The sequence below is a fragment of the Cupressus sempervirens genome, chromosome 8 (genome assembly GCF_028749045.1).
Source record: "Cupressus sempervirens isolate cs-2001-9-10 chromosome 8, ASM2874904v1, whole genome shotgun sequence".
Taxonomy (NCBI): domain Eukaryota; kingdom Viridiplantae; phylum Streptophyta; class Pinopsida; order Cupressales; family Cupressaceae; genus Cupressus; species Cupressus sempervirens.
This window is the reverse complement of record NC_143125.1, coordinates 338,605,371-338,630,449: the sequence shown is the minus strand read 5'-3', so window position 1 is coordinate 338,630,449 and position 25,079 is coordinate 338,605,371. Positions and strand designations below refer to the sequence as shown.

Below are 25,079 nucleotides of genomic sequence, written 5' to 3'. Positions count from 1 at the left end.
TTTCTAAAGAAGGTGCCCAAGGTTATTTCCATCAGAATAAGAAAATGTGCCTCAATGTTATTGCTAAAAGTTGGCTCGATCAACCCAGGCGAGGACAATCGCAGTTGCCAAGAATGTTACGCAGGAATATCTTCAATGAAGACATTTCTGATATGATAGTTCTTCTCAATAGAGTGGTGGGAAATCAGGCAGCTGAAGATTTTCATGATTGGATGTTTTTGTATATTAATACCATCACCACTGGGAAACAATTTATAGACTGGGGAGAAATGATTAGCGATGCTCTCCATTACTAGTTGACAGGATTTAATGAAAATCAAGGATTTTATATGTCCTCATATCTAATGTACGCAATTGCAAGTATGAAGTCATGGCCCGGTCTAAATCCTTATGGGGAGTATAGCTTAACCACTCAAATTTATAACTATTACCCCCAGTTGCAATTGAAGCAAAGCAATGCACACTTCCACAGGGTGAATGATGCTTTTTCTATGCTCATTGCCAGGGAACTACAAGGAGACATAGGACTTCGAATTTCTCCTGAAGCGGCCAGTCTCATTAGTACTTATGGTAGCTTCTTCATACAATATCCTCGATTCACTTACATCCGCATCGGAGGTTTCTGAGATTGTCCTCTCATGTTGCCTCGCTTTGTAGATGACAGGTTGGTACTTTCAGAAGTCTGCAGGCAAATTGGTCAAGTAAACAAAAAGTGCACGAACAAAAGATCAATCCCTTTCCCAATTGGCATTGGACATTCCAGTTGTTTGTCTTCTTCGGATGCTCAAGATATTGAGAGATCCATGGTGAACATAACTCTACACTTTTTCTACAGTCGCTTTCCATTTGATGGTAGCGAGTATGTTAAAAATAACTTGGCACTTGGACCTGGCTATCTTCATTTTCCCACATTGGAAGATTATTGGGCAAATTGTGAGAATGATTTTGAAGTTAGAAAAAGGAATTGGATGAGATCTACAATACAACAAATCATTGATTACAAAAAGGGATGGGATGTGACAGGCGTAACAGAGGATGGGTCAGACTTGATTGATCTTTACTTCTTTGAGTGGATACAATTACTAGAATTGCCATGTATCAATTGGTCGCTGCCAGAACTAAAAGATCTCAAGGAAAGGACTTCCTTTGTGATTCAACGAACTGAGACTTGGTTAAAGAATAAAGTCAAAGAAGCCACTACTACTACTAAGTCAACAGGAAGAAGTAGTGTAAATAATAATAATACTTCTCAAGAAGGAACATCAGTTTCAGCCATTCCGTCTGCTATTCCTACATCCTCAGGCTCTTTGCATAGCACACAAGGGGGAGATGATGGTGAAGATCCAGATAAACGAGTTAACCTAGTTTCAGCATGTGAACTCAATGTGATCACCAGGGAAAAGAGATCAAAACCCAAGGAGAAGACCTTAAAGCCGATTCAACAAATGATTGACAAAGCTCCTGAGATGAATGCTTTACCCTCATTTGTAGATGAGATGATTCAATCCATAGCATCTCCTTCATGCTCATTGTCTCCTGAAAGCACAGAAGCAATCCAAGAGGAGCCAAATGTAGAAAATGTGCATAACTTGAACTTATCATCTACAATCTTACAGGTTCCTTCAGTAATCGGCTCATCTGCTAGTATTTCAACATCTTGGTTACAACAAAGTTTAGAGAGAAAGAAGAAAAGGATGATTCAGTTGGAGGCGCCCAATCTAGATGTTGTAGCCGATTTGATGCACAGAAGTACAAAGATAAAGAAGACTAAAATGGATTCCAGACTAACAGTGAAGCCTACTTCAGGTAATTTATCTGTTGAAATTGCACAACCAATCACAGAGGACATAAATGAGACAAATGAATCTGATTTTAGCATCACTAAAGTGGATGTAGGCCGGACTACCCGTGAAGGGAAAGAACACAATTTTCAAGTGTCAGCTGCTGTCCTAATAGAACAATCAAGGAGAGATAAGCAAGTTAAGAATCAACTCAAGTGTCAAGTCCGAGCTCTTTCTTCATGCATCAAATTGATGGTTGGTGATCCCGTTCCAGATCCTAGTTCATCCATAGAAAGTACAGAAGATCCAAAGAAGATGTTTGATGAAGAAACTATTCAAAACATAGGAGAATGCCAAACGTATGGTAAGATGGTGAAAGCATGGGTACAAAGCATGAAAGAACAGGCATCAAGCTTATTTTAGGATGTTCAAGGTACATTTACCAAAGTGGATCATATACAACAAAGCATTCAAAAAGAACTAGCAACTCTCAAGGAACAACAAACATTCTGGAGAGAAATTGATGCCAATTTAGTAGAGATTAAAGGCATGGACAGCAATATAGTCAGGTCACTAAAGTTAATCAGCACTGGAGAAGAAGAGCAAATTGACATATGGCTGGAAAACATCCGATGGAAGAATGATAGTATGAATGAACAATTGAGTGAAGGAGAACAATTCTTAAACTCTTGCAAGTTACTGAAAAAGAGGGCCTTGGGACAAATACCAATGATTGTAGAAGGTATTCCTATTACTGAACATACTCAAAATCCAAACATATCTTCCATCTTGAAATGCATAGAAACAAAAATCAACACTGAACTTGGCAGTAAACAAAGTTCAGATGCTAGCGCTATGATGAAATTGAGCAGTCTCTCAGTAGCATTGAACTCCTGTACTCAAAACTTGTCAGGTTGTGTCACAGAATTGGATGAAATCAGAAAGAGACATGAGTTGTGTAAGCTGAAGATGCAGAGTTTAATCGTCATTAAGAACAAAACTTTGGCTCAAGTCATCAAATCATTCAGAGCGTACAAGGCAAACTTGACTCAGTTGCTGGTAGCACCTACAGATCAAGGAACTAGTTCAAAGAATTAAAAGTTAGAAGTTTTTCTGTCTAAAGTTGTCTTAGAATTTTATTGATGTAATTTGCAAAAAGGTCAACTTTAGAATTAACTCTAGTTTTCATTTTTCTAACCATAGTTAAGCTTCAAGGGTTAGAGTTGGTTATGAATCGTCTTCAAGTAGTCCAAACTCTAACTTTTTGGGTAGTTACGAACCCGAAAAGTTAGTTATTCTAGATTGGCTATAAACTTTTGGAGATCAATGTAATAAGGGACTTTTTTGGACTTGGATATAGGGGAACACTTATGCTCTGATCATAAAGCAATTTTTGGAAAGTGTGTACAATTGTTGTTTTTGTGTAATCAGTTATTTCTTTCTTTCTTGGTGCAAGAAATAAAAGAAAGTACATTTAGCGTTCTCTCTCCAAGGAATCTGGATTGTTAAAGTGTTGATTCATCTATGATTACTTTCATGGTATGATGTGAGTATTTGTGGATGATTGAATTAGCATTGTGTTGATGAAAGTTCTCAAGCGTAGTTCTTGATAGCTCTCATTAATAGTTTACATCATTTTTATGAAAACGTTGAAGGTGTGTGGTACATTCACTGTCAATGGTTTTCTTTCCTATTTTCTAAGTTCTTCTTATCTTTATCGAAAAATCTAAAATTTCATCTTACGAGGGAGCTGCCCCTCTAAACGCAGAGGAAGGCCGCATACCAAGGGCCTATCCAACTGTTGTGGACGGTTTGCCACACACTCCGTTGGGCAAATTCTATTGTGACAAATCTGTTTACCAACAAGACTAATACTCATGATATCAAATGTGATATCAAAATGTTAGATATCTTCTGACAAAAGATATCCTTAATCTTGCTGACTTGATATTACTTTGAGGTAGTGTTATCCTAGTCCTTGGGTACGCTGGGACAGTGGGATGTAGGGGCAAGTTTCTGGGATGTAGGGAAAATGGGCCTCATTTTTGGGACGGTTGGGGGATGGCGGCAAGGGGAGGAAGAGGTAGGGAGGGGTGTTGTATGGTATACACATAGAACATAGCAAATTAAAATAATTGAACATAGTGAAATTGCAACACGAGCTAGAACTATTGAACATTCAACATAGTGAGATATTACATACCCAATAGTAACATTCAAAAATCAAAATTCAAATAGAAATACAAGTACCCATCCCAGCACCGACATGGTTGTGGGATGGCAGAGGTGGGGGTACTTGGGTACTCAAGCACCCAGTGCGGGGACGTATCAGGGGCGGGTACTTTGAGGTTTGGGAGGGTGGTGCGAGTCCCCGTGTTACACTACTTTGAGGTAATATGTGTGTTTATCTTCCCTAGCTAAGAGGAAGTGTTGATATTTGGTAGCTTTTGTCGCATAAACCTATATATATATATATATATATATATATATATCTCTATTTATTGTTATGTGAGTTAAATAAGAGGTTGCTGCCATTTGGAAAACACATATCAAATACAATAGTAGTGCTTAGTACATCTGCAACGATCCTCAGAAAATCCAACAAATATGATAACTTAGGTTGTAAATGTATTTAAATGTCACCCAGATTCGGATTTGGGGCTGGAGATGAAATGGAGGAGAAATTCTTGTTTTGTACACTAATATCTGTGTTATTCCCCATGTTGCAGTCTGTTATCTTGATTTACGGATCTCTATGTGTCTTTGACACACTAATCAATTGTAAAAGATGGAGGATTGGCTTAGCTTTTATTTCCAACTGGTTTGTTTGATTTTCATTTAGTTTAATGAAAGTTATGATCAAATTAGTGACTGCCACTTTTGGGTTTTTCTGTAACAGCCTGTTGCAGCATGTGGTATGGATTGCATATTCCATATCTTGATCTCAGACCAATTGAGATTGAAAGATATGTGAATCTAGTTTCTAATGCGCTTGGCCTCATGGATTTTTGTTAAGTTTGGAGAGAGATACTGCATTTTTCATTTTTGGTGAAAGCAATCCCAAACTCTGCCTAGGGTTTCTATAAACACAAAGCAACTCATATCTCCTATTTGGTATGGTGAAAATTGCTAAATTTTTGTGGAGAGATCTGTTCTGACATGTTCTCCAATATGCCAAAGTTGCAGGAACAGGGAAGAAGGTTTGCATGTGTAAATATGACACCCTATTTCCGATATCCTCATGTATCAGGCTGAAAACCATCGATGAGAAGGATCAATTTTCCTTGCATCAAACAAAGAGCATATTGGACTATTGTGATATGTTAAAGGGTGCGCTTAATCTTGGTAACCCCTTCGGAATCATTTGGAAACCAGAATCCAAGTTGTCTAGAAGCCTAGATGCCAATTAGGCCTAATTCCAACCAGGCCAGTCAAAATTCAGCCAATAAATTGCAAAATAATCCTACCACACTTTGAGATATCTGTTGTAAGAACCAAAAGGGTATCTGAAAATGTGTTTACATTCTGGTTATACAATCTGCTTTAGAAGTTATGAAGGAGCAAACCTAAGTGAAGGGGTATAAGGAATCCGAGTGAGTTGTGAAGTCCATTGGGTGATGACTTCCAGACTCTCCCAAAGAGTTGTTCACATCATTTCTATCCCTACTCTTCATAACATTTACTCATGAGAATAGTAATAATGACACTGATTTTAATATCTGAAATAATAATATTTTCTTTTCAAGTAATAATCTGCTGTCATAGAAGAGTCTACAGAAGCAAATACATTTTAATTTATGACCTCAAAACGCAATAACATTAATCCTAACCAAGTAGCTGAAACAGCATTTATTGTTTGTCCTCTTGCATTAGCAACAGTTGTACCAAGTCCACACCTGGTTATTGGTGCTTCAAACCTCACATTAATACTTTATGCAATTAAATCAACACATGTACCTATTAAGCTCCAATCAACCCATGTATGTATTAAGCTTCAATCAACTAGTAATTAATGTGATTTCTGTCGTTAATTCAAATGTGCACTTGAAAAGGAAATAACGATCAACATCTACTCATCAAGATACCTTCATATGATTATTTTGGATGCTACAAATCCTTTGACCTAGTCTGCTTTACCCACAGCCAACTTGGTCTTCAATGGTGGCCAACAATAAGCTTAATATGCTCCAACCCACACTAGCAAGAGGTCAATGCCTAGCCGAGCTAATCTTCACATCCATGCATTCATTCAAACACAACATCCATCTCTCCTATAAATCTTGCAAATATTTTGATAATTTGTCTTGCCTGCAAGGCTTCGCAAATCATTTAACCAAACGTGAAACTTTGACCTTATAATTAGCTCAGGAGGAATATTGCGCCACCAAAGCCAGTCCAAACCATGAGCTACACTAGTCAATCCTGAATGAATCCGCCAAGGTTGGCTGAATTAGGTTTTTCATCTCATCAACCATGAAGAAGCCCCAGGGTTTTCGTCCCAGGTCTTGTTGAATCAAAAGCAAAAGATCTCAAAGCTCTCTAGGAAAAATAACAAGTAAAATGATCAATTGAGCTCTTACAACCTCATCATAAAGCCCTTCTAGAACCTTCTGGAATATCCATTATAAAATCACTTTATGTTAAATATTAATCTCTTTTAGCTCATGACAATTCCCTCTCATAAAGGTACCAACTTTATAAGTATTCGGTTGACATAACTAAAGTCACCACCAAGTTATCAAGGCTCAACATTTACTTTAATATATACTCTTGAGAAGCTTAGGAATATTTAATTTTTTTTATTGCCTTTTTAAATAATTAAATTTGCTGTCTTTTAATTTATTTTATTTGTTGACAACTTAATATTGACCATTTAGTTATTCTCTAAGGCTAAATAAAGGGGACCTTACTATCCTCCCTTTTGAAAGATTGTTTGGCCCCAAGCAATTTGTACATGTATGCCAAGGCTGATACTAGTATCTCAATTCCATCTTGTGAATGCTCAACTATATCCTAGCTACACCAAAATATGATTCAATTGAATCCTAGTGCTTTGTATAACTGTCTCACATTGTGAAGCGATTCAACTATCATAAATATTCCTATTAAACCTTGTTGATATGCACTCACCAACACAGAGTTAATACCTAGTATTCTATCCTCTCTTGAACACAAAAACCTCAAACACCAAAGAATATCATAATGTGTGATCATAATAAGGCAACCCCAAGGTTTGCATTTCAAAATAGTGAGTTTATGTTGGATATAACTTAGTGAATGTATGTGATATTGCTCATAACACACAAATGGACTTATACAATCATTCCTAGATTTAATCTACTATTTTTTCCCTTTAAGCGCCTAGAACTTGAATGCTGAATGAATTCAATCTTCAAATAAAACATGAATATGATAAAGGTTTAGAGAAATCTTATTTGCCTATAATACCTTAGTTACCGATTTGGATACAGAGCCGGATACAGGAAGTCGGTGTAGTGTGCGGGGGTGTGTGAATGCAAATGCGTATATACATATCATAGTTACACTGCCTTGGGGGACAACGGAACGGGGGGACAAGTATTCGAGACGGGGGGCTAAAAGGGCCTTAATTTGGGGACGGTGGTAGGGGATGAGGAGGGTTGTATATAGTATACATGTGGTACTTAAAATGCTAGTTATGAAAAAATGTAGTGCAATGTAAGATATAAAGATGTAAAAGAGTAAATACTTGAACATTTCATTGAATTGGAACATAGAAAATTTAAACAAAATTGTTGAATCAACAAATAGTCAACATTGGGGCGTCCCCCCATCTTTGGCGGAGATGGTGGAATTAGGCGGCGTCGCTGGGGACGGGGGAATAGAGTCCCCAAGTCCTTGGTGTGTCCCCATTTTCGAGACGTGGGGCAAAAAGGTGGGGGAGGGGGGGGAAGCGTCCTCGTGTTCACATATATATATATATATATATATATATATATATATATATATGCAAAGAAATGAAAGAAATATACAATTTAAAACATTTGATAGCTTGTAGTTTCACCAATACATATTCAAATACTTAGATTCTAATATAAACCATATCAATGATATGAATATCATATGCATCTATGTTCATGATTCCATTGCAAATCATCACAACTACAAAATCAAACTATAGTTCATCATTCAATGTTTATCAATTTGAATCCGTATCATATGGGTTCACAAAAAACTCATCATTGTTTACCGTATTGGTAAAGAAATCAACGCATACAGATCATGGAACAGAATAGCAGAATTATATTCGCATATGCCAGACATACATTATGCTTCATAATATCCGTAATAGTAGATGATAATAATTTACAATGATCCCAGACGGGATATAAATACTATCCGCTGAACCTTCCCGGAGGAGTCCGTCAGCCACAAACATTATGTTTGTTACAAACTATTTACCGTTGGTTACAAAATACAAAACACCGACGACAATCATTCTGTCAGCTATAGAAACACCGTCGGAACCATCTAGTCAGCTGACACCATCCCCCCGAAAAAGAAAAGTCGTCTCCGAACGACAATTACAAAATATCTGAAACAAATTAACAAACAAAATACATTAACAGAATGACTACAACAAAAAATTTGCTTTTATCACATCACTTCCACATTCATCCCGTTACATCTGTAGCCTTTGCTAACACAATACTGTCTCCTCAAGTTGACCTTGATAGCCACCCGTGCTGCTTTCTTTGTTTTCAATTCCTCGGTACCTTGAGCCAAGTGTCGCTGCACTGCTTCCAACTGGATGATCAGCTCCTCCCGAGCTCTATGCATCCACCAAGATAGCCTCCCGGCCAACACCTACTCCCAGTGCCTCTGGTACACAGAAAGTCCATGCCTGCAGCAACTTCAACTCTTCTCAACTGGTTAGACTCCCACGATTGATATCCGCAACGATTGGGGGTCCAGGGGGCAACACCCCCGGCGGGGTCGAGGGGCAGCGCCTCCGCGGGGTCCTAGGGCAGCGCCCCAGGTCGCCAAGACCAAATTAGCACTCCGCAACCCACACAGAAATGCATGGAACACAACATTTCTGTCATTTTCTGCCGATTCTACACTCTTTCTGGCAACCACTGATGCTTCCCCTTCTGTTTGGCATCATCTGCTACTCATTCCGAACAATTTGATTTTGTCGTCTTTTTTTTTATAGCAAACCTTCCTACTTCTGTTTGTCTGTTGTTGTTCCGACTCTCTACAAGTTCCTCCTATCGTTTTTGTTTTTCGCGACCATGTTCTGTGCGGAACACCGACAATACCTCTGGCTTAATCTTTCTTTTTCTCCCACAGAAGCTTACAACAACTGAAACTGCGAACATTCACCCATCCGTAGATTGGAAAGAGGTCTTCGCAAGGCACGTGAATACCCAGTGGGAAGAGGACCTCTGGACAGGCTACCGCGGAGAACCTCCCGTGGACCTCCGGAAAGGTGCCCGCGGAGCACCTCCGGACAGGTGCTCGCGGGACACCTCTCGCAGACCTTCGGACAGGTGCCCGTGGAGCACCTCCGGACGAGTGCCCACGGAGCACCTCCGGATGAGTGCCCGCGGAACACCTCGCGTAGACCTCCGGATAGGTGCCCGCGGAGCACCTTCGGATAGGTGTTTGCGGGAGACCTCTCGTCGACCTCCGGACAGGTGCCTGCGGGACACCTCCCGTTGACCTCCGGATAGGTGCCCGCGGAGCACCTCTTGGACAGGTTTTTTCACTTTTTTTTTCTTTTTTTTTTTTTTTTGACAAAAATAAAATAAAAAGATAGCACCTCAATTTTGCCTCTAGGCGTTGCCATTCTGCAACGATGACAGAGTCAGCTGGCTATTCTGTGATAGCGACGGAGTCTTTTTGACACCATATATTTGCAATTTAAATCCGTTGACTACGGAGGCACCTCTTGCTCGTCCAATGTCTCCAATTTTATCATTCGATTGTCGCCAACCTCCCGGGTCTGATATGGTCCAACCCATCTTGCCTTAAAACCTTTCCTGTTTGATTTCATCTCGACCGTCGTAATTGAGTACCAACTGCCCCGGCTAAAACCTACTGAGTTTGTCATGCCACGCCTTATGTCTGTTTTGTGTTACCTCCGTCGCCCACTGTGCCTGTGATCGTCGCACATCTAGCTTCTTTCTTTGCTGTTGGTACCCTTCAAGTAATTTTATGGTGCGATGCATTCTTTTCTTCCTGTGCAGTCCGTTCACCGTGTACCGAATGGTGGGATCTTTCTTTTTTCTGGGTTTGGACTGTATGTTCTTCTCCTCAGCTTCAGGCGTAACCCCCTTTCTTTCTTCCGCTGCTCTGTATTCCTTTAGACACTCATTTTTCGCTTTTTTCTCACCTTCGTCGACCCTTAGCATATTACAACTCGGAAACAATTCGTAGTCTTCTATTTGCTAGTGGTAAAGGCCATTCACCGAGTCCAGGTCGTCATTCGATTCTCTGTCAAGTCTCAATACTCCTCTTTCCTCCGGTTCCATTCTCCTCTTTCCTTCGTCATCACTCTTGCCTTCACTTTCAGAATCTGATGATGCTGCCTCCTTGCCGACCATTTGCGTGTGCAGGTGAATTGTGAATCTTTTGCCTCCGCCCTCCATTGATAGGGTATTTCGTTTCCAATCATGTTTTACTTTTGCTTGCACCAACCAATCCCGTCCCAGAATAGCATCATATCCTTTTCTTTTCAATGGAATAACCACAAAATCCAATAAAAATGGTTGCGTTCCAATAGTTATCGGTTGCGCCTTCAAGATTCTCAACGGTTTGATGCCGTGTTGGTCTGCCGTGAGCAACTGGAATGCAGGTGGCCATAAGGTCGGCTTTCCCAACTTCTTCCAAGTATCCTCCGGCAACACATTCACGCCGGACCCTCCGTCGACAATTGTGTCTGTCAGAACATTTTCCAAAATCCCCATCTCGACGACCGTCGGATGCCGTCCGGATGTGAGTGCCAGTAGCATTGGGTCTGTTGTCATCACTTCCCTACTGTCCCTTCCTGTGTCCTCCGTTGCTTTCGGAAGCAGTGCATGATTCAGAATGGCCGTCCGTAACTGGGGCATTGTGAGGAGGAGATCACTTATCTTGACCGGTATCTCCGTTTGTAAGATCTGTCGTACAATGTTTTGTTCTGCGAAGTTCCTTGCCAAGGTGCCGGTGATGTCCTTCAACTGAGATGTCCTCGCCGACGATGCCTTTGCAATTTCCGCCTGCACTTCCCCCAATTTTCTCTTTTCCTCCGCTTGCCTCCGTGTAATTGCCAGACCCTCCTCTACATCCATGCCGATAGTGATTAAGTTTACTCCAGACTTTGGACACTTGGAATCTTCGTGATCGCCGGGTCCACACCATCTGCATAATAATTTTGGTGTGTTTGCCGTTGTACAATCCCACGCAAAATGACCTCACAAATTACATGTTCGGCATTGAACGATCGGCCGTCTGTTTGCATCATACTGGGTTCGACTTCGGCTCCCATTATTATTGTTATTGTTCGCATTGTTGTTATTTTGCCTTCTGTTATTATTCCTGTACCCTTCGGATGTGGCACCTGCGCTATTCGTATTTTCGCTACTGCTCGACAGGGAAGCCTCCTGTGTGAGAAACACCTGTGGAGATCCTCTTGTCTTCATGTTAAAGGGGCACTCTTTTGTCGAATGGCCCATGATCTAACAAATGTCACAGAATTGGTTCTTTGGACATGATCCTTTAGTATGACCGTCGGTCTTACACTCCGTGCACCACAACTCACTGCCTTTTGGCTCTTTTTGCATGTTTTTAAACTCCATCATGCAAACCATATCCTTCTGTAGGGCACGAACCTTCTTGCTGTTGTCTTCATTGTCGCTGCTATCATCTCCGACAGGCTCATCGTCATCAGAATCAGTGGAGCTAGTTTTCTTCTTCTTTGTCTTCTGCTGACTTTCAAGGTCCAGTGCTCTGTTATACGCATCCACATATGACGACGGTGGCACAATTTTCATTTTCCTCCACAACTTCGAGCGTAGATCGTCCACGAACCATCTTTTCTGCAATCCATCCGCCGGCTTGCTTTTCATTTTGTTTATTAAGTCTTTTAATCTCCTGGCGTAGACACAGACGGTTTCGTGCTTCCCCTGTTTGGTATTGAAAATCTCTGCTACGATTTCATTATCATCCCGCAAGAGTTTAGATTTCGCCAAGAACTCTTTTTTAATGTTATCCCAACTATTTAGCTTTTGTGGATCCGTATCCGAAAATCAATCAATCGCCACACCTCATAGGGTTGCCGGAAATTGCCTGGCCCATTCGTTGGCATCTGTGATTCCATTTGCCCGCTAGATCGTTTCAAGGTAAACAATGTCGGATGGGGTCGGCTGTACCATTGCCCTCAAACTTCGGCAACTTTTCTTTGGGTCCCGCCATCACAATTGAATTTGGTAGAGAGGCGTTACTGGGTCCTGCAACACTGGCGATGTTTACTCCACTTGTGCAGTACGGATTCCATCTTTTCCCTTCGCCTTATTTCGATCTTTGTTAAGCTGATTTGGCATTAATCTTCATTCCTCCCACCTTCCAGATTCATAAGGCAACGACGCCAAATGTTTACCGTACTGGTAAAGAAATCAACGCATACAGACCATGGAACAGAATAGCAGAATTATATTTGCATATGCCAGACATACATTATGCTTCATAATATCCGTAATAGTAGATGATAATAATTTACAATGATCCCAGACGGGATATAAATACTATCTGCCGAACCTTCCCGGAGGAGTCCGTCGGCCACAAACATTATGTCCGCTAAAAACTATTTATTCGTCGGTTACAAAATACAAAACACCGACGACAATCATTTCGTCGGCTACAGAAACACCGCCGGGACCATCCAGTCGGCTGACAATCATCATCTCCATCTCCACCAACTGCTGCAAGTTCAAGATCATTTGAACCGAATACTGTTCCACTTATGCTAGATACACCATGTGTCATGATGTTATCAACATCATTATCTGTGATTGTGGTAAGATGTTGAATAATTGCATCCAAGTTTGCACAATCAGGTTCTACATCCCAATGCTTGTCTGCCCCTTCCTTGTAGCGATCTTCCCTACGTGACAAAAGATGCAAGTTGGTATGAATGAAAACTAAGCCTTCATCTTTTTGAGAGCCCAACCGGTTACGCTTTACTGAGTGGATAAAGGAGTATGTACTCTAATTCCTTTCAGCAATAGAAGAACTTGCAACCTAGACAATGTTCACAATTACAAAATTAATTATTAAGCTAAAACATAAAAGTGAAAATCAATTTAAAGAATTGTAGAATACACTTGGCATGAGAAAATATTAAAAAAAAAAGAAGCTTACTTGGGAGAGGATTTTGATTGTGAGAGGTTGTAGATGCTTGAATGGTTGACCATAGAGGTAGCACCATGTGATAGCTCCCATGCCCATTGGTCCTTTATTACAAGAGGACTAAGTTTTGTTCCCAGAGCAAATAATCCAAATTCAGTCCTAACTTTTCTATGAGTGTCATCATCGAGGAAGAGTCTTGCAGAAGCTTTGTAGCACCTACTAGCAACTTCTTCATACGCATATGGTGTTACTTGCAAGATTAGGCATACCAAGTACTTCCTCACTATCGTACCTTGGAGATAAGGCATATGCAAAGGAGGTGCAATGGTGTAGTCATCTTTTCCTAACGATGATGAATGATAGATTCAAGTTGATTGCATAAGGCTTCACATTTTGTGGGGTTATCCTCATGTGCTTGTATTGAAAGTTTTACCTTCTCAACCATTGTGTGCATGTCATCATATACATCCTCCAAACAAAGCTTATCTAAATCAACAAATGGAGCATAGTCATGATAGGGTCCATGAAATCTAATACAAATTGCACACGATCCCACTGTCATCCAAGATAAATGCCTTGACCTTTTGTGCCCTCTCTTAATTTGAAGCCTATCATATACCCCGCTGGCTTGAAATGACCATTTGGCTTAATGCCTCTTGCACCATGACAAGTTGTCTTATAACAATAGTATTAGATGTGAACCCTGTCTCAACCACCTAAGTAAGTTAATCATAACAATATGTCAATAAATATTGAACATGACATAAAATATATTCAAAATATTTAAATTAATTAAATAAAAGAAATTTAATATTTACTAATTACAAATTTAGAATTTGAATTTACCTTTAGCAACTTCAAAATGGAGAATGATTTCAATATGGATTGTGACATGTGGTGGTTCATCACAAACATTAGTATCTCCTCTCCTTCCTAGTATATTTGCTTCACCCAATCTTTTTGGGTGCCAATTTGTTGCATGACCAAGGTTAGGGAGTGTAGGGTGCATGGTGTCCAAAAAATATAGTCATATTGACGCTCAACCAAAGCACTTGTACCCTTACAATATTTGGCATTCTCTGTAATCATTTGAACTACATCACTACCCACCATTGCAATGGCCTCAATGAGAATTTTGGAAATGATTTGTGAATCTTTCACTTCCCCTTCACAATCAATTGCCTTCAAGAACATCGCCTCTTTGGGTGACATTGCAATCACATTAATTAATGGCTGGTTTCTCATATCCCATCCATTCGAAACAATGGAAACACCTGAACTTCTCCCTGGACTTCTAATTGGTTGAAGAGCTCTATCTACCCAAACCCTCTCTTATGTCAATAAAGTAGTACACACCTTTTGATATCAAGGAGTAATAATTCGATGCTTCAATTATGGCTGCCACTATTTCCTTCCAATATGCTGATCTCACTAAATTGAAAGGAAGACTATTGGCATAGAGACAACATGCAATGGCTTTATCAACAAGCTCTCTTCCCTCCATTTTCAATCCTTTGTCCAATGAACTTGTTTTTCGAGTTATAGTTTCTACTTCTTTGTAATGTCCCCTTTTTAGCATTCATAGCATGATGTTGTCGTTAGCCTATTTCTCCACGGTCCCGCAGGCTAACCAGGACATTAAAGGGGCTTAGAGGCCATTTGGCCTAGATAGTTTCAGTTGCAGGTCTTTCTGAGGGGTTTTGAAGCAACTTTGGGCATACTTAAGTCATCTTGGATATAGTCGGACATTCAGTGGCAGCGATATGTCGATGGTAATTGTTTAAAATCGACAAGAAGACTTGTTTATCATTGATAAGATTTGTTATGCATTGATAAAGCTATTTTATAAAGTTAAATTTAAATATTTAACTTTATTAATGCATAGACTATAGTTTGTGAAAAATATTTAAATTAAAAGAGTCCCCTTTATTTTATAACACATTGGAGACATAAGTTACATAAAGGGAGTTATGTTTTATCCCACATTAAAAAAAAGAAGGAATGAGCTCTTGTGAGAACACTATAAAAAAAAAAGGAAGAGCTTCTTTTTAGTAGGCTTGGAAATATCAAAGAAATTGGAAAATTTTCTGGAGATTATGTCACAATAGTTTGAAGGACGAAATCCCTTCAAGCTGGAAATCTTGACGCCATTGAAAGATATGGTCTTGAGATTCAACAGGGTAGCAGTCTGAAAAAGTAGATACGAAAAAGCAGTCCGAAAAAAGCGGAACCGAAAAAGCAGGCCGAAAAAGCAGAACCGAAAAAGTAGTCCGAAAAAGCGGAACCGAAAAAGCAGTCTGAAAAGGCAGAACCGAAAAAGCAGGCCTAAAAAGCAGTTCGAAAAAGCAGTTCGAAAAAGCAAATCGGAAAAACAAAGCAGAAGGGGCAGCATTGAAGAAAATTATTACAGCCATCTACAACTAGGTTCCTTTATTAGTATTGTTTTTTAGGGTGTTAGAAGTTTCAGCTGTAAGTGTGCATTATACCAGCATTATCATTTTGTAATCCATGTAAATGCCAAAGTCTTGGCCATATTTCATGAGCATTGTATTTTTTCATTGCAATTAAAAAGATAATAGTTGCTGGTGTCATTTAAGAAATTTAATATCATTATTTATCAGCTAGTTAGTCTGCATACCAACTGTTTGTAAAAATGCCAGTTGGCTGTAGGTGTTCATTTGTCATGCTTAGATCATATATATGCACTAAATATTGTCAAAATTAGTAGCACACTCATGTTAGGTCGTTGTGTAGTCCATTGTAGTCTTCTAGCACAAGATTCTCATTGATGCAAATTGTAGAAAAAGTCATTTGAAGCTAGCTGAAATACTATATTAGTCATACGTCCCTTGCATGTGAATTGTTTGATGAAATTCCTTGAGCTTTCATTAGCATTTTTTGAGGGCAGATTTGAGGAAGGTTATTACAGTGGTATCAGAGCTTGCTTGCAAAGTGTTTGACGAAATGTCAAACAACTGAAGTATAAAGATTTTTGGTGTTTGAAGAAGTTATAACCTATTGGGGTTATTACAGTGGTATCAAAGCTTGCTTCCAAAGTGTTCGACGAAATGTCAAACAACTGAAGTATAAAGATTTTTGGTGTTTGAAGAAGTTATAACCTATTGGGGTTATTACATTCTTCCTCTTCCACTTCCAGTATAGGTACTTGCAAAAATGGGTCTTTTGAGGATACAATTGACTCCTTGGGTAATTGCATTGTTTTCTTTGAGGATGGATGTTGATAAAAATTTTGTTTTGACCTTTTTATCAATTTACCAACAACTTCTTGTTCTTTTACAAATGAAGCTATTTGTGCATTAGACAACCCCTTCCCATTTGTGCCTTTGCACATTGAAAATCCTTTACCAGTAGAGCCCATAAAATGATGTTTTACCCGAGGATAAAAGCTATTCAGTGGGTTGCCTTTGTTACTTTAACAATAATTTCACTTCCAAATATAGGAGCCACCTATGGGAACTTGCGATATTCTTGTGGTATGTCTCCATAAAGGAGATGCTACATCAATTTTAAAACTATTAGCTGCTTGGCCCATTGAACTTTGACTACCGATGGTGGCTATCTATAAGAAATTACATCAATGTAACACAGAGCCTTGCACCCCATCCCAAACCTCGAAGTACCCATCCCCGAGACGCCCCTGCATTGGGTACTTGCATACCCAAGTACCCCCATCTATGTCATTCCGCAATCATGCTGCCACTAGGATTGGTACTTGAGTTTCTATTTGAATTTTGTTTTTTGAATGTGACTGTTGTGTATGTAATATGTTACTATGTTGAATGTTTAATGGTTCTAGCTCATGTTGCAATTTTGCTATTTAAAGTATTTTAATTTCATATGTTATACCGAAACATCATTTCATAACAAGCATTTCTAATTCTATATGCATACTATACAAACACCCCTCCCTGCCCCATCCTCCTCTTGCTGCCGTCCCTTGGGTGTCTAGAAAATGAGGCTCATTTTCCCACCTCCCCGAAAATGCATCTCGGCATCTCATGATCTCAACATTCCCCAATATTGGGGTTACATTGAATTAAATAAATTTAAATTAAAAAAAACTATGAACATCAAGCATATAAGTGCAAAAATATGATAGAAAACTACTAAGATAGATAGCTAAACTTCTTAAAAAAAAGCAAAATTTAAAAGAAAATTGAAAATTTTACTCACAAACTTGAAAAAACTCATGCAAATCTCAAAAAAATCATGAAAGAACTCAAGAATGGGATTAAATGCTTACCTTAATTGCTTAAAATGTGTCTTTGGATGCTATCTCTTGCTCTATGAATGATCCTCTTCGAAAATAATCAACTTTCCTTCAAAATGCAAAAACGGAGAGCAAATGAGAAAAGAGAGGAGCTGCAAACAAAATGCAACAAGTAGTGGTCAAATGGCCTCTCCTAGTGCTGTTTTAGGGTTTCTAAGGAAAAAAAAAAAGATTAAAAAAGCTTTTTCCCCATGTGCCTTTTGGTGTTTTAAGTGATTTAGTTTGGAAAAAGCGCTTTTCTGCTTATTTCTGCATTTTTGTGTCTTTCGATGCCCAAGAAGCTCTTGTATGTGTCTGAAAGCTGGTTGAAAGCCATTCTTGCTGCATCTGGCTGGCTGGGAATGACTTCCAGTCACATCCATCTGGCCGAGAATGGCTTCCGCCGAGCTTCCTCGTGATCCTGCTCTTGCCTACCCCTTCGTTAGCCTTTGCTTCCGCTTCCAAGCTTCCAGGGGGCAAATCGCTATCCAAGCATAGTACTTCAGTACAGTGGTCAATGGATGATGCTTAGATAAATGCATTCCTTTATCAAGTTTTCCTTTTCCATGAGGAAATAACTATGCAAAATTGATGCAATCTCCAAGGTAAAAGAGGGTTTTTCATGGTATAACATTCAACCAAATACCCAATACTTGATGCAATCCAAATGAACATTTACAATCAAACTAGTTCTTAAGTGGGTGCAGACTAACCATGCACTTTGCAATCAACAAGCTACAAATAACATGACCAAGGAATTCACCACATATCTGCACATTTTTCCATTAAAATCAATGAACTTTAACTTAAACTCAAAAAGTGTAAACCATGCAAAAAGGAAAAACTTATACACAAGAATCCATCATATCTTCGATAAATTGTATATTAACTTTAACAGTCTTGGCAACAATCTCTAATCTACTCCCGCTACCACCTCTATCATCTACTGCTCTAGTAGATTTACAAGTAAGAAGGTGAAGCCTTATATAGACCTCCCAATTGCAAATTCAGGGTACAATTAGATTCTAAAAAGATGAAGATAATTCAATGGAAACCCTAGTTTGGGTAGTAACAACCACTGCCTTCATCTATTTAATGCCCTTTGATGAGAAAATTTCGAATCTTTGAGTACATACCCTTCGAAGGATGAGACAGCAGGAAAATTGGTTGCAATATTGCTTTAAATGCCTTCTACATGTCTAGTCGAAATCTGGTTTCAATTCACCTCTTCGCCTTGATCAGCTTTCATTCACTTTATTGCCATATTAATCTCACCTTCATATGCTTGGAACATTTGCCCAATCTGTTCTGATTTGTTTTGAATCACCATTTCCTCTTTAGGAACTGCCTTATGTTTGATTTAATTTACCCTCCTTGCTCAGAAGTTTCGCTCCTCAGCAGTTCTGAATTAATCCACACTTGATCAATATTGAATTTGCATTTGAATGTGTTTACAAGGACATTTTGTTCTCCCCTCTATAGTGGTCGATGAAGGAATTGTAATATTTCTTGATAGGGCCGACCTTATATCTTTTTTTGTGAATTTGAAACTCATCCTTTATAATGACCAACTGTTGGACTAACTGCTAACATTCCCTATCGGCAATTGTAACATGGCTTAACCACCTCCTATGTTCTATAAGTATAGTGATTGTATCTGACATTGACAGGTCGATCTTTTGGTGCAACGACAACCCTAGCTTGTAAGAAGTGATATTAGAGCTTGGTCATAGGTCGGAGTCTCCTCGGGCAATGCTGAGGGGGGGATTGTTGGACTAACTGCCAATGTTTCCCTTTAGGATTCCTAACATGGCTTAACTGCATCCTATGTTCTATAAGTCTAGTGGTTCTATTAGGCATTGACAGGTTGATCTTTTGGTGCAACGACAACCCTAGCTTGTAACACCAACCTCCTCCTAGACATCATTAGCTCAAACTTACATCTATAGAATTTTTGCCTTTCTTCTAAGCACAAGTTTGAGTTCTAGGTTGAAATGATGGAAAGATGCGTAGAATACAATTCTACTACTGAGAGGAGGGGATGGGGGATTGTGAATCAGTAGGGGATAAAAACATTCAACTCTTAAATCAATTTAATATCTTTGATGAAACTTGTCAATCTTCAATGTGAAAACTAAAAGGAATTGAACCTTAATGCAGAAAGAGATGCAACCACACAATAAAGACAATGCACAAGATTTTAAGTGGAAACCCAAAATAGGAAAAATCACAGTGAGAAATACTGCTAGGATCTACTGCCCTAATCCAAACTCATGATTTATTTCAATTACAATGTTTAAAGCCACTAACTTATGGAGTCAGCAAACTCCTATCTCAAAAGTGTCTACTCTTTCAAGTTAAACACCCACTCAATAGCCTGAGCACCAACCAGCACCAATCAAAATTTGCAGAATACAATTGATTACGAACTCTGAAGTTTTCCTTTACGAAATTAATGGACAATCAATTACACCTTGAATAAACTATAACAATTCCTTTGTAATCTGAATATGAACTGAGAGGATAACCCTGCAAATGTAACTTGAGAAATTTTTAATATCTTATACAAGGTTGCTTACTCTCTTAGAACAGATCTGACAAGATAAAACAATTCCAAAATCAGAAAACACTGTTAGAACTGTTATACCTGATCTTCAGACCTCCTCTTTCTTAGAAATGTATCAATCTTTAGATGCTGTTATATCTAGTCTTCAATCTTCAAAATGCCGTATCTTTACTATTCCACTTTTCTTATCAATAAGATCCTTCTCACACAAACTTGCTCACCAATCCTCATTCTCTATCTCAGAGACAAGAACTTCTAATGATACACATACATCTTCAGTGGACTTTAATGATACGCTTCAACACACAGAACTCTTTAATCATATTTACACAATATTTCTATTCAGCAATCCTCATCTCACAACCTTTGAATGAAAGAATGTATATTTAGTTTCTTGAAGAATCAGCTAACTGTAGGTAGTTAAGAAGCTATGTTTAGTTTCAATCTACCACTAATTTCCTCCCAGCATGGATAGTCCTTTGTTCATCAATGGCAAATGGATTAGGAGTCTCTTAATGACATCATAATATAATTGGTTGTTAACTCACAATTGTAATCGAACCTACCTTCAATGTGGCTTATCAATCCCCATTATGAAGACATCTGTTTATAAATAAATGTTCAAAAAATAAGAGTCTTTGAAGACTATCGATTTCATCTATCACCCGGATCAGTGTATAACCATCATAGTTATTGATATTATAAAGTCTTGTGATCAGTGTATAACCATCATAGTTATTGATATTATAAAGTCTTCAAACACACTTTTATTAGTTGGTTGTCTCCCAACTCCATTATGGCACTTATAAAACAATTCCGATCCCTCTGCTTATTGTGAAACAACTGTTTCTGCCATCGCTGACTATAGTCTCCAAGCCCAGTATACTCTATGTTGACCAAAGCTTCCAACCTGATATTATTTTTTAGTGGTGGTGGTCTGGTATAGAATTTGGAGTACAGGATTGGGACTTGCAAGTCTTGTGTCAAACTGATTGTGCAAACACTTGGTAGGGCCACCTTGGATAAGGCATCAATGAGTTTGGCTGAGTCATTGGCATGTTTCATAGCACTGATTAGTGTGTATGTTTGTGGGAACACTTTGCAATAAGGCGTTGTACACAGAGTAAGAAGAGGAGAGGCTGTATTGTAGTCCTGTTGACCCCTTCCATTTTTGCATGTTGGAAAGCACAACTTGGCTTGAAGGTCCTGGCAAATAAAGTATTGCCAAAGGCTGTGTTCTTGAGGTTTGTGGCTTAGTGGTTAATTTATTTCTCTGTAGTAATTTTTAACTGTGGGAAACTTGAGTTTAGTCAGAAAATGATTCATGCAAACACTTATAGTAGTTACAAGAGCGAATTTGTCTTATTTAGAGTATTACATACTTTGTGAAACAGAACTTGAAAATGATGGCATTTTTTGGCTGTACAGATACTGCAACAAGTTCGAACAGATATTGCATTACTAACCAAAGAACAAGGGGGGTCACCTGTACGTAACCCTTCAACTGCAGCTGAAGATGCTCGATTAGCATCACTTATATCCCTTGAAGATATTTTGAGACAAGTAGAGGTTTGTTTTTCTTCTGTATCTTCCAATTCTTGCTGTATTTATTGTGTCAATTGAAATTGAATTTCTCTTTGCTAATCACTTTTGTAGCAGTAAGAGAACACATAACCTACTAAAAAGATAGTTTTTCATACTCCTATTTGATGTTTGGGTTATGCTAGATATATTTGCATACAAAGCCAATGAGGTTCTATTTAACAATGAATTCCATAGGATTGATGTTTTTTACTCTCATTTACAGGAAATAAATAATCAAGCTTCTCAGAAAGCTATGACTGAAACCAAGAAGAAGGTTCTGTTAGAAGCATTGGATGAACTTTCAGGGAGAATGCCTTTACTTCTTTCAATTGATCATCCTTGTGCGCAAAGACACATTGGAGAAGCATGCAAAATAATCGAGGTGTGTCTCAATACGCAGAAGATTCACTATTTTGTTAAGAGGTTGCGAACAAATGCACTATTTTATACATAAAACAATATTATCCTCAGATCTTCCCATATCTTTGTAATTTTGTGTGCTTTTGTACATGATATGTAATTATTTGTACTTTTGTGGTGCAGAATATTGAAGCAGTAAGTGAGAATCTTCTGGCACCAGTACAGTCTACTGAGAATGAAGTAGTTCAATGGAGTGTATTGCAATTTAACACTGGCTCAACTGCACCTTTTGTAATTAAGTGCGGTGCAACATCAAAGTCAGAGCTTGTGGTGAAGGCAAAAGCTAAAATGCAAGATGAGAGTAGCCATGAAATTGTCGCCACTGTACCAAAACCTGCAGTGTTGACAAGTTTGAGCTTAGAAGAGATGAGACAAATTCTTTCACAACTTCCAGAGGCCTTATGCCAGCTTGCCTTGGCAAGAACTGCTGATGGAACCCGTGCACGGTATTCAAGGTTATACAAAACATTGGCCATGAGAGTTCCATCGATGAAATTTTTTGTAAATGACCTTGAGAAAGATGAATCATCTAGAGATGTACCAAATCCAAATACGCCATCAAACAGGTCAGCTCAGATCCGGAGGAAAACTGAGAGTGATAATATGTCAGAAGCAACTCGGTGAAATCAATAGTTATTATGGTATCATGTATTCTATTAATTATTGCTGCATGTATGTAAAAGGCTACGGCCTGTTGTATAAACAACTGAAGATTTTGTGCATTTTGGGAAATATGATGAATGCCATCGCAAACCATTGAGAAATTGAACGAGTTTGCGTTTGTATTTGCTAGGCAGTATCACATTCTTTTGCAGAATCTGTGGGGTTTTTTTGTTCGAGAATGCTCAGATTCCTTTTGAAATCATGCTTTAGATTGTGTAAATGCTAGTAATGCTTATAATGGTATCAATATAATACAATGATTTCGTTTCTGCACTTGGCCTCGTTTAACTTGTGAATGTGATAATATTCCAAGGGGAATTGAATGAGCCCTCTTAATTCAAGTTTTAACAAGACATGAAAAATAATAACGGAAGTTGAACTTATTGAAACTTTTCCATCAAATTTACTCCATCATTTTAACGATAAAGGAGTGTATTTTAGCATATTTCACTTTGATCAATTCTACTTCAAACCTGTTTAGCTTAAAAACAATATGGAAGACACTTGACATTGATTCAAATAAATTGAAGTGTTTGTATGTATATACTGTGAAAGTGCAAGAGAAATTCACTAGTTCACTGATTTTTCTCAACCAGTGTACCATCAATATAAACATGTCCCACGACACAAAGGCATGGCAATGGCAATGCATGCTCGAAACAGAAGGGACGTTACGGGCATTGCTCAGGGATGCTACACTTGCTTTCTTGTTAGTTAATTTGTTGCCTTCCAGCCCAATTATGAGAGACGTAAATATTCCCAACATGGTGAAGTGGTTTTTATATGGTGAGATATTACAATAAATTCATTATCAAAATGTAAATTTAAAAAATGCTAAGATTGGTCTCCTTTCTAATAGATCACCAGTATCCAAAGTCAACATAAGTTAAATTAGATGGTTCCTTATCCAGATAGCGGGGTTTACCCTAACGAAATACACAGTTCATTATGGAAACGTCTATATTATATATGGTCAGTTAAGAAACGGCCAAAATATTATTTATTTTTAAAATAGATGTTAGCCACTGTAGTGGGGGGCATTGCTGTCCATACCGTAAAGCTGATTGATCATGCGGTTAAAAAATACAGATCACAGGTTCAAAATTTCAGATTAGTTTCAATAAGCAATGAAATCTAAAAACAATTAAAAAATGAGCATGATAGACACCACACACAAGACAAAACAACCATTGCTCAAAGTTTATAATTTCTTACCTTAAGAATGAAGAATGAGTCGGCAAGGTCCTGTCCCTTTTATCTAAAAACGATACATCCCATTCTGTGGTTTTCCATGTTTACTCTTGAAACCCTTTAAACATTTAGTTAGAAGAACTCGGCAAGGGGCTATTTTCTATATAATTTAGCCTTATGGGCATCAATTATAATTTAAACACGGAACACCACAGGATGAGAGGCATAGTTGAGATGAGCATAGATAGGCTTGACGACTCATCCTTCATGGCCACGGTAAAATAAGAAGCATGGTACAATGGCAGTTCTTTAGGATTCACGATTGGCCCTAAACCTAACGAGTGAAACATTGCTTAAGGAGGGATATATGGTAGCGATCAACACAATCAAGGGACCGATGTTGAACTTGGAACTTAGCTCTTGAAATAGGCTCTCCAGTTGCTATTAGACAACAAAGAGATTAGCTAGTATAATGCTACTCTGATAGTGGTATCATAGAAACTTTATTCTGAAAGAAAAATGGCGACGTTCTTGGAATTTTAGGCAAACACTATGCAGAGTCGTGTGAGTGATGCATTTGGTTGTCAAAGAGATGGTGTATTGTTCATATGTTTTGATTTCATGTGCTATAACTATAGGTTTGGATTATTTCAACGTTTCAACTTCATTATTGTTACATAATGTCTAGATTGATGCAAATGTTTTAAACTTTACTCGCTTTTATATATATATATAAAAGCTAGTAAATGCAAATGTTTTAAACTTTATTACCTTATATATATATATAATGCCAAGAGTAATCGTTCTAGAGGTACCTATTTTTATTTAATCCTAAGGTTATTTTAATCAAAATTGGGATTTATTAAAAAGAATAGGTGCCTCGAGAACGATTACTCTTGGCATAATATATATGGCAGTTGCGGCACAATAGAAAAAACATTTACTTTTTATTTATATTTTGACAAGGTTATTATCAAATTGTTAATTAATTTTATAAAGTTACTATAAAATTATGCTTCAAATTTTTTTTTAATTTTTAAATTTAATTTATGGAGTTTAATTTAGATTAAAAAAAAAGTAATTTTATTTTTGGCATATTGTAATGTAAAATGTTATAGTTAAACATAGATATATGGTTAGGGACAAAGTTACCGTTACAGTTAATGTTAACCTTAGGGATAGAATAAGGGTTAGGTTTAGCATTAGGGTTAGGGTTGGAGTTAGGGTTAGCGTT

At 38.2% G+C, this 25,079-nt stretch overlaps 1 protein-coding gene across 1 annotated transcript in view; it reads left to right on the top strand.

The window, feature by feature from the left end:
• Window positions 1-22,927, top strand: part of LOC149542729 (kinesin-like protein KIN-14B) — a 219,735-nt gene extending 196,808 nt beyond the window's left edge. The window contains exons 21-23 of the mRNA XM_089797609.1: window positions 21,416-21,556; window positions 21,795-21,953; window positions 22,115-22,927. Coding sequence (XP_089653735.1) covers window positions 21,416-21,556; window positions 21,795-21,953; window positions 22,115-22,615 — 801 coding nt within the window. The 3' untranslated portion in view covers window positions 22,616-22,927. The remainder of the gene's footprint in view (window positions 1-21,415; window positions 21,557-21,794; window positions 21,954-22,114) is intronic.
• Window positions 22,928-25,079: the final 2,152 nt, after the last annotated feature.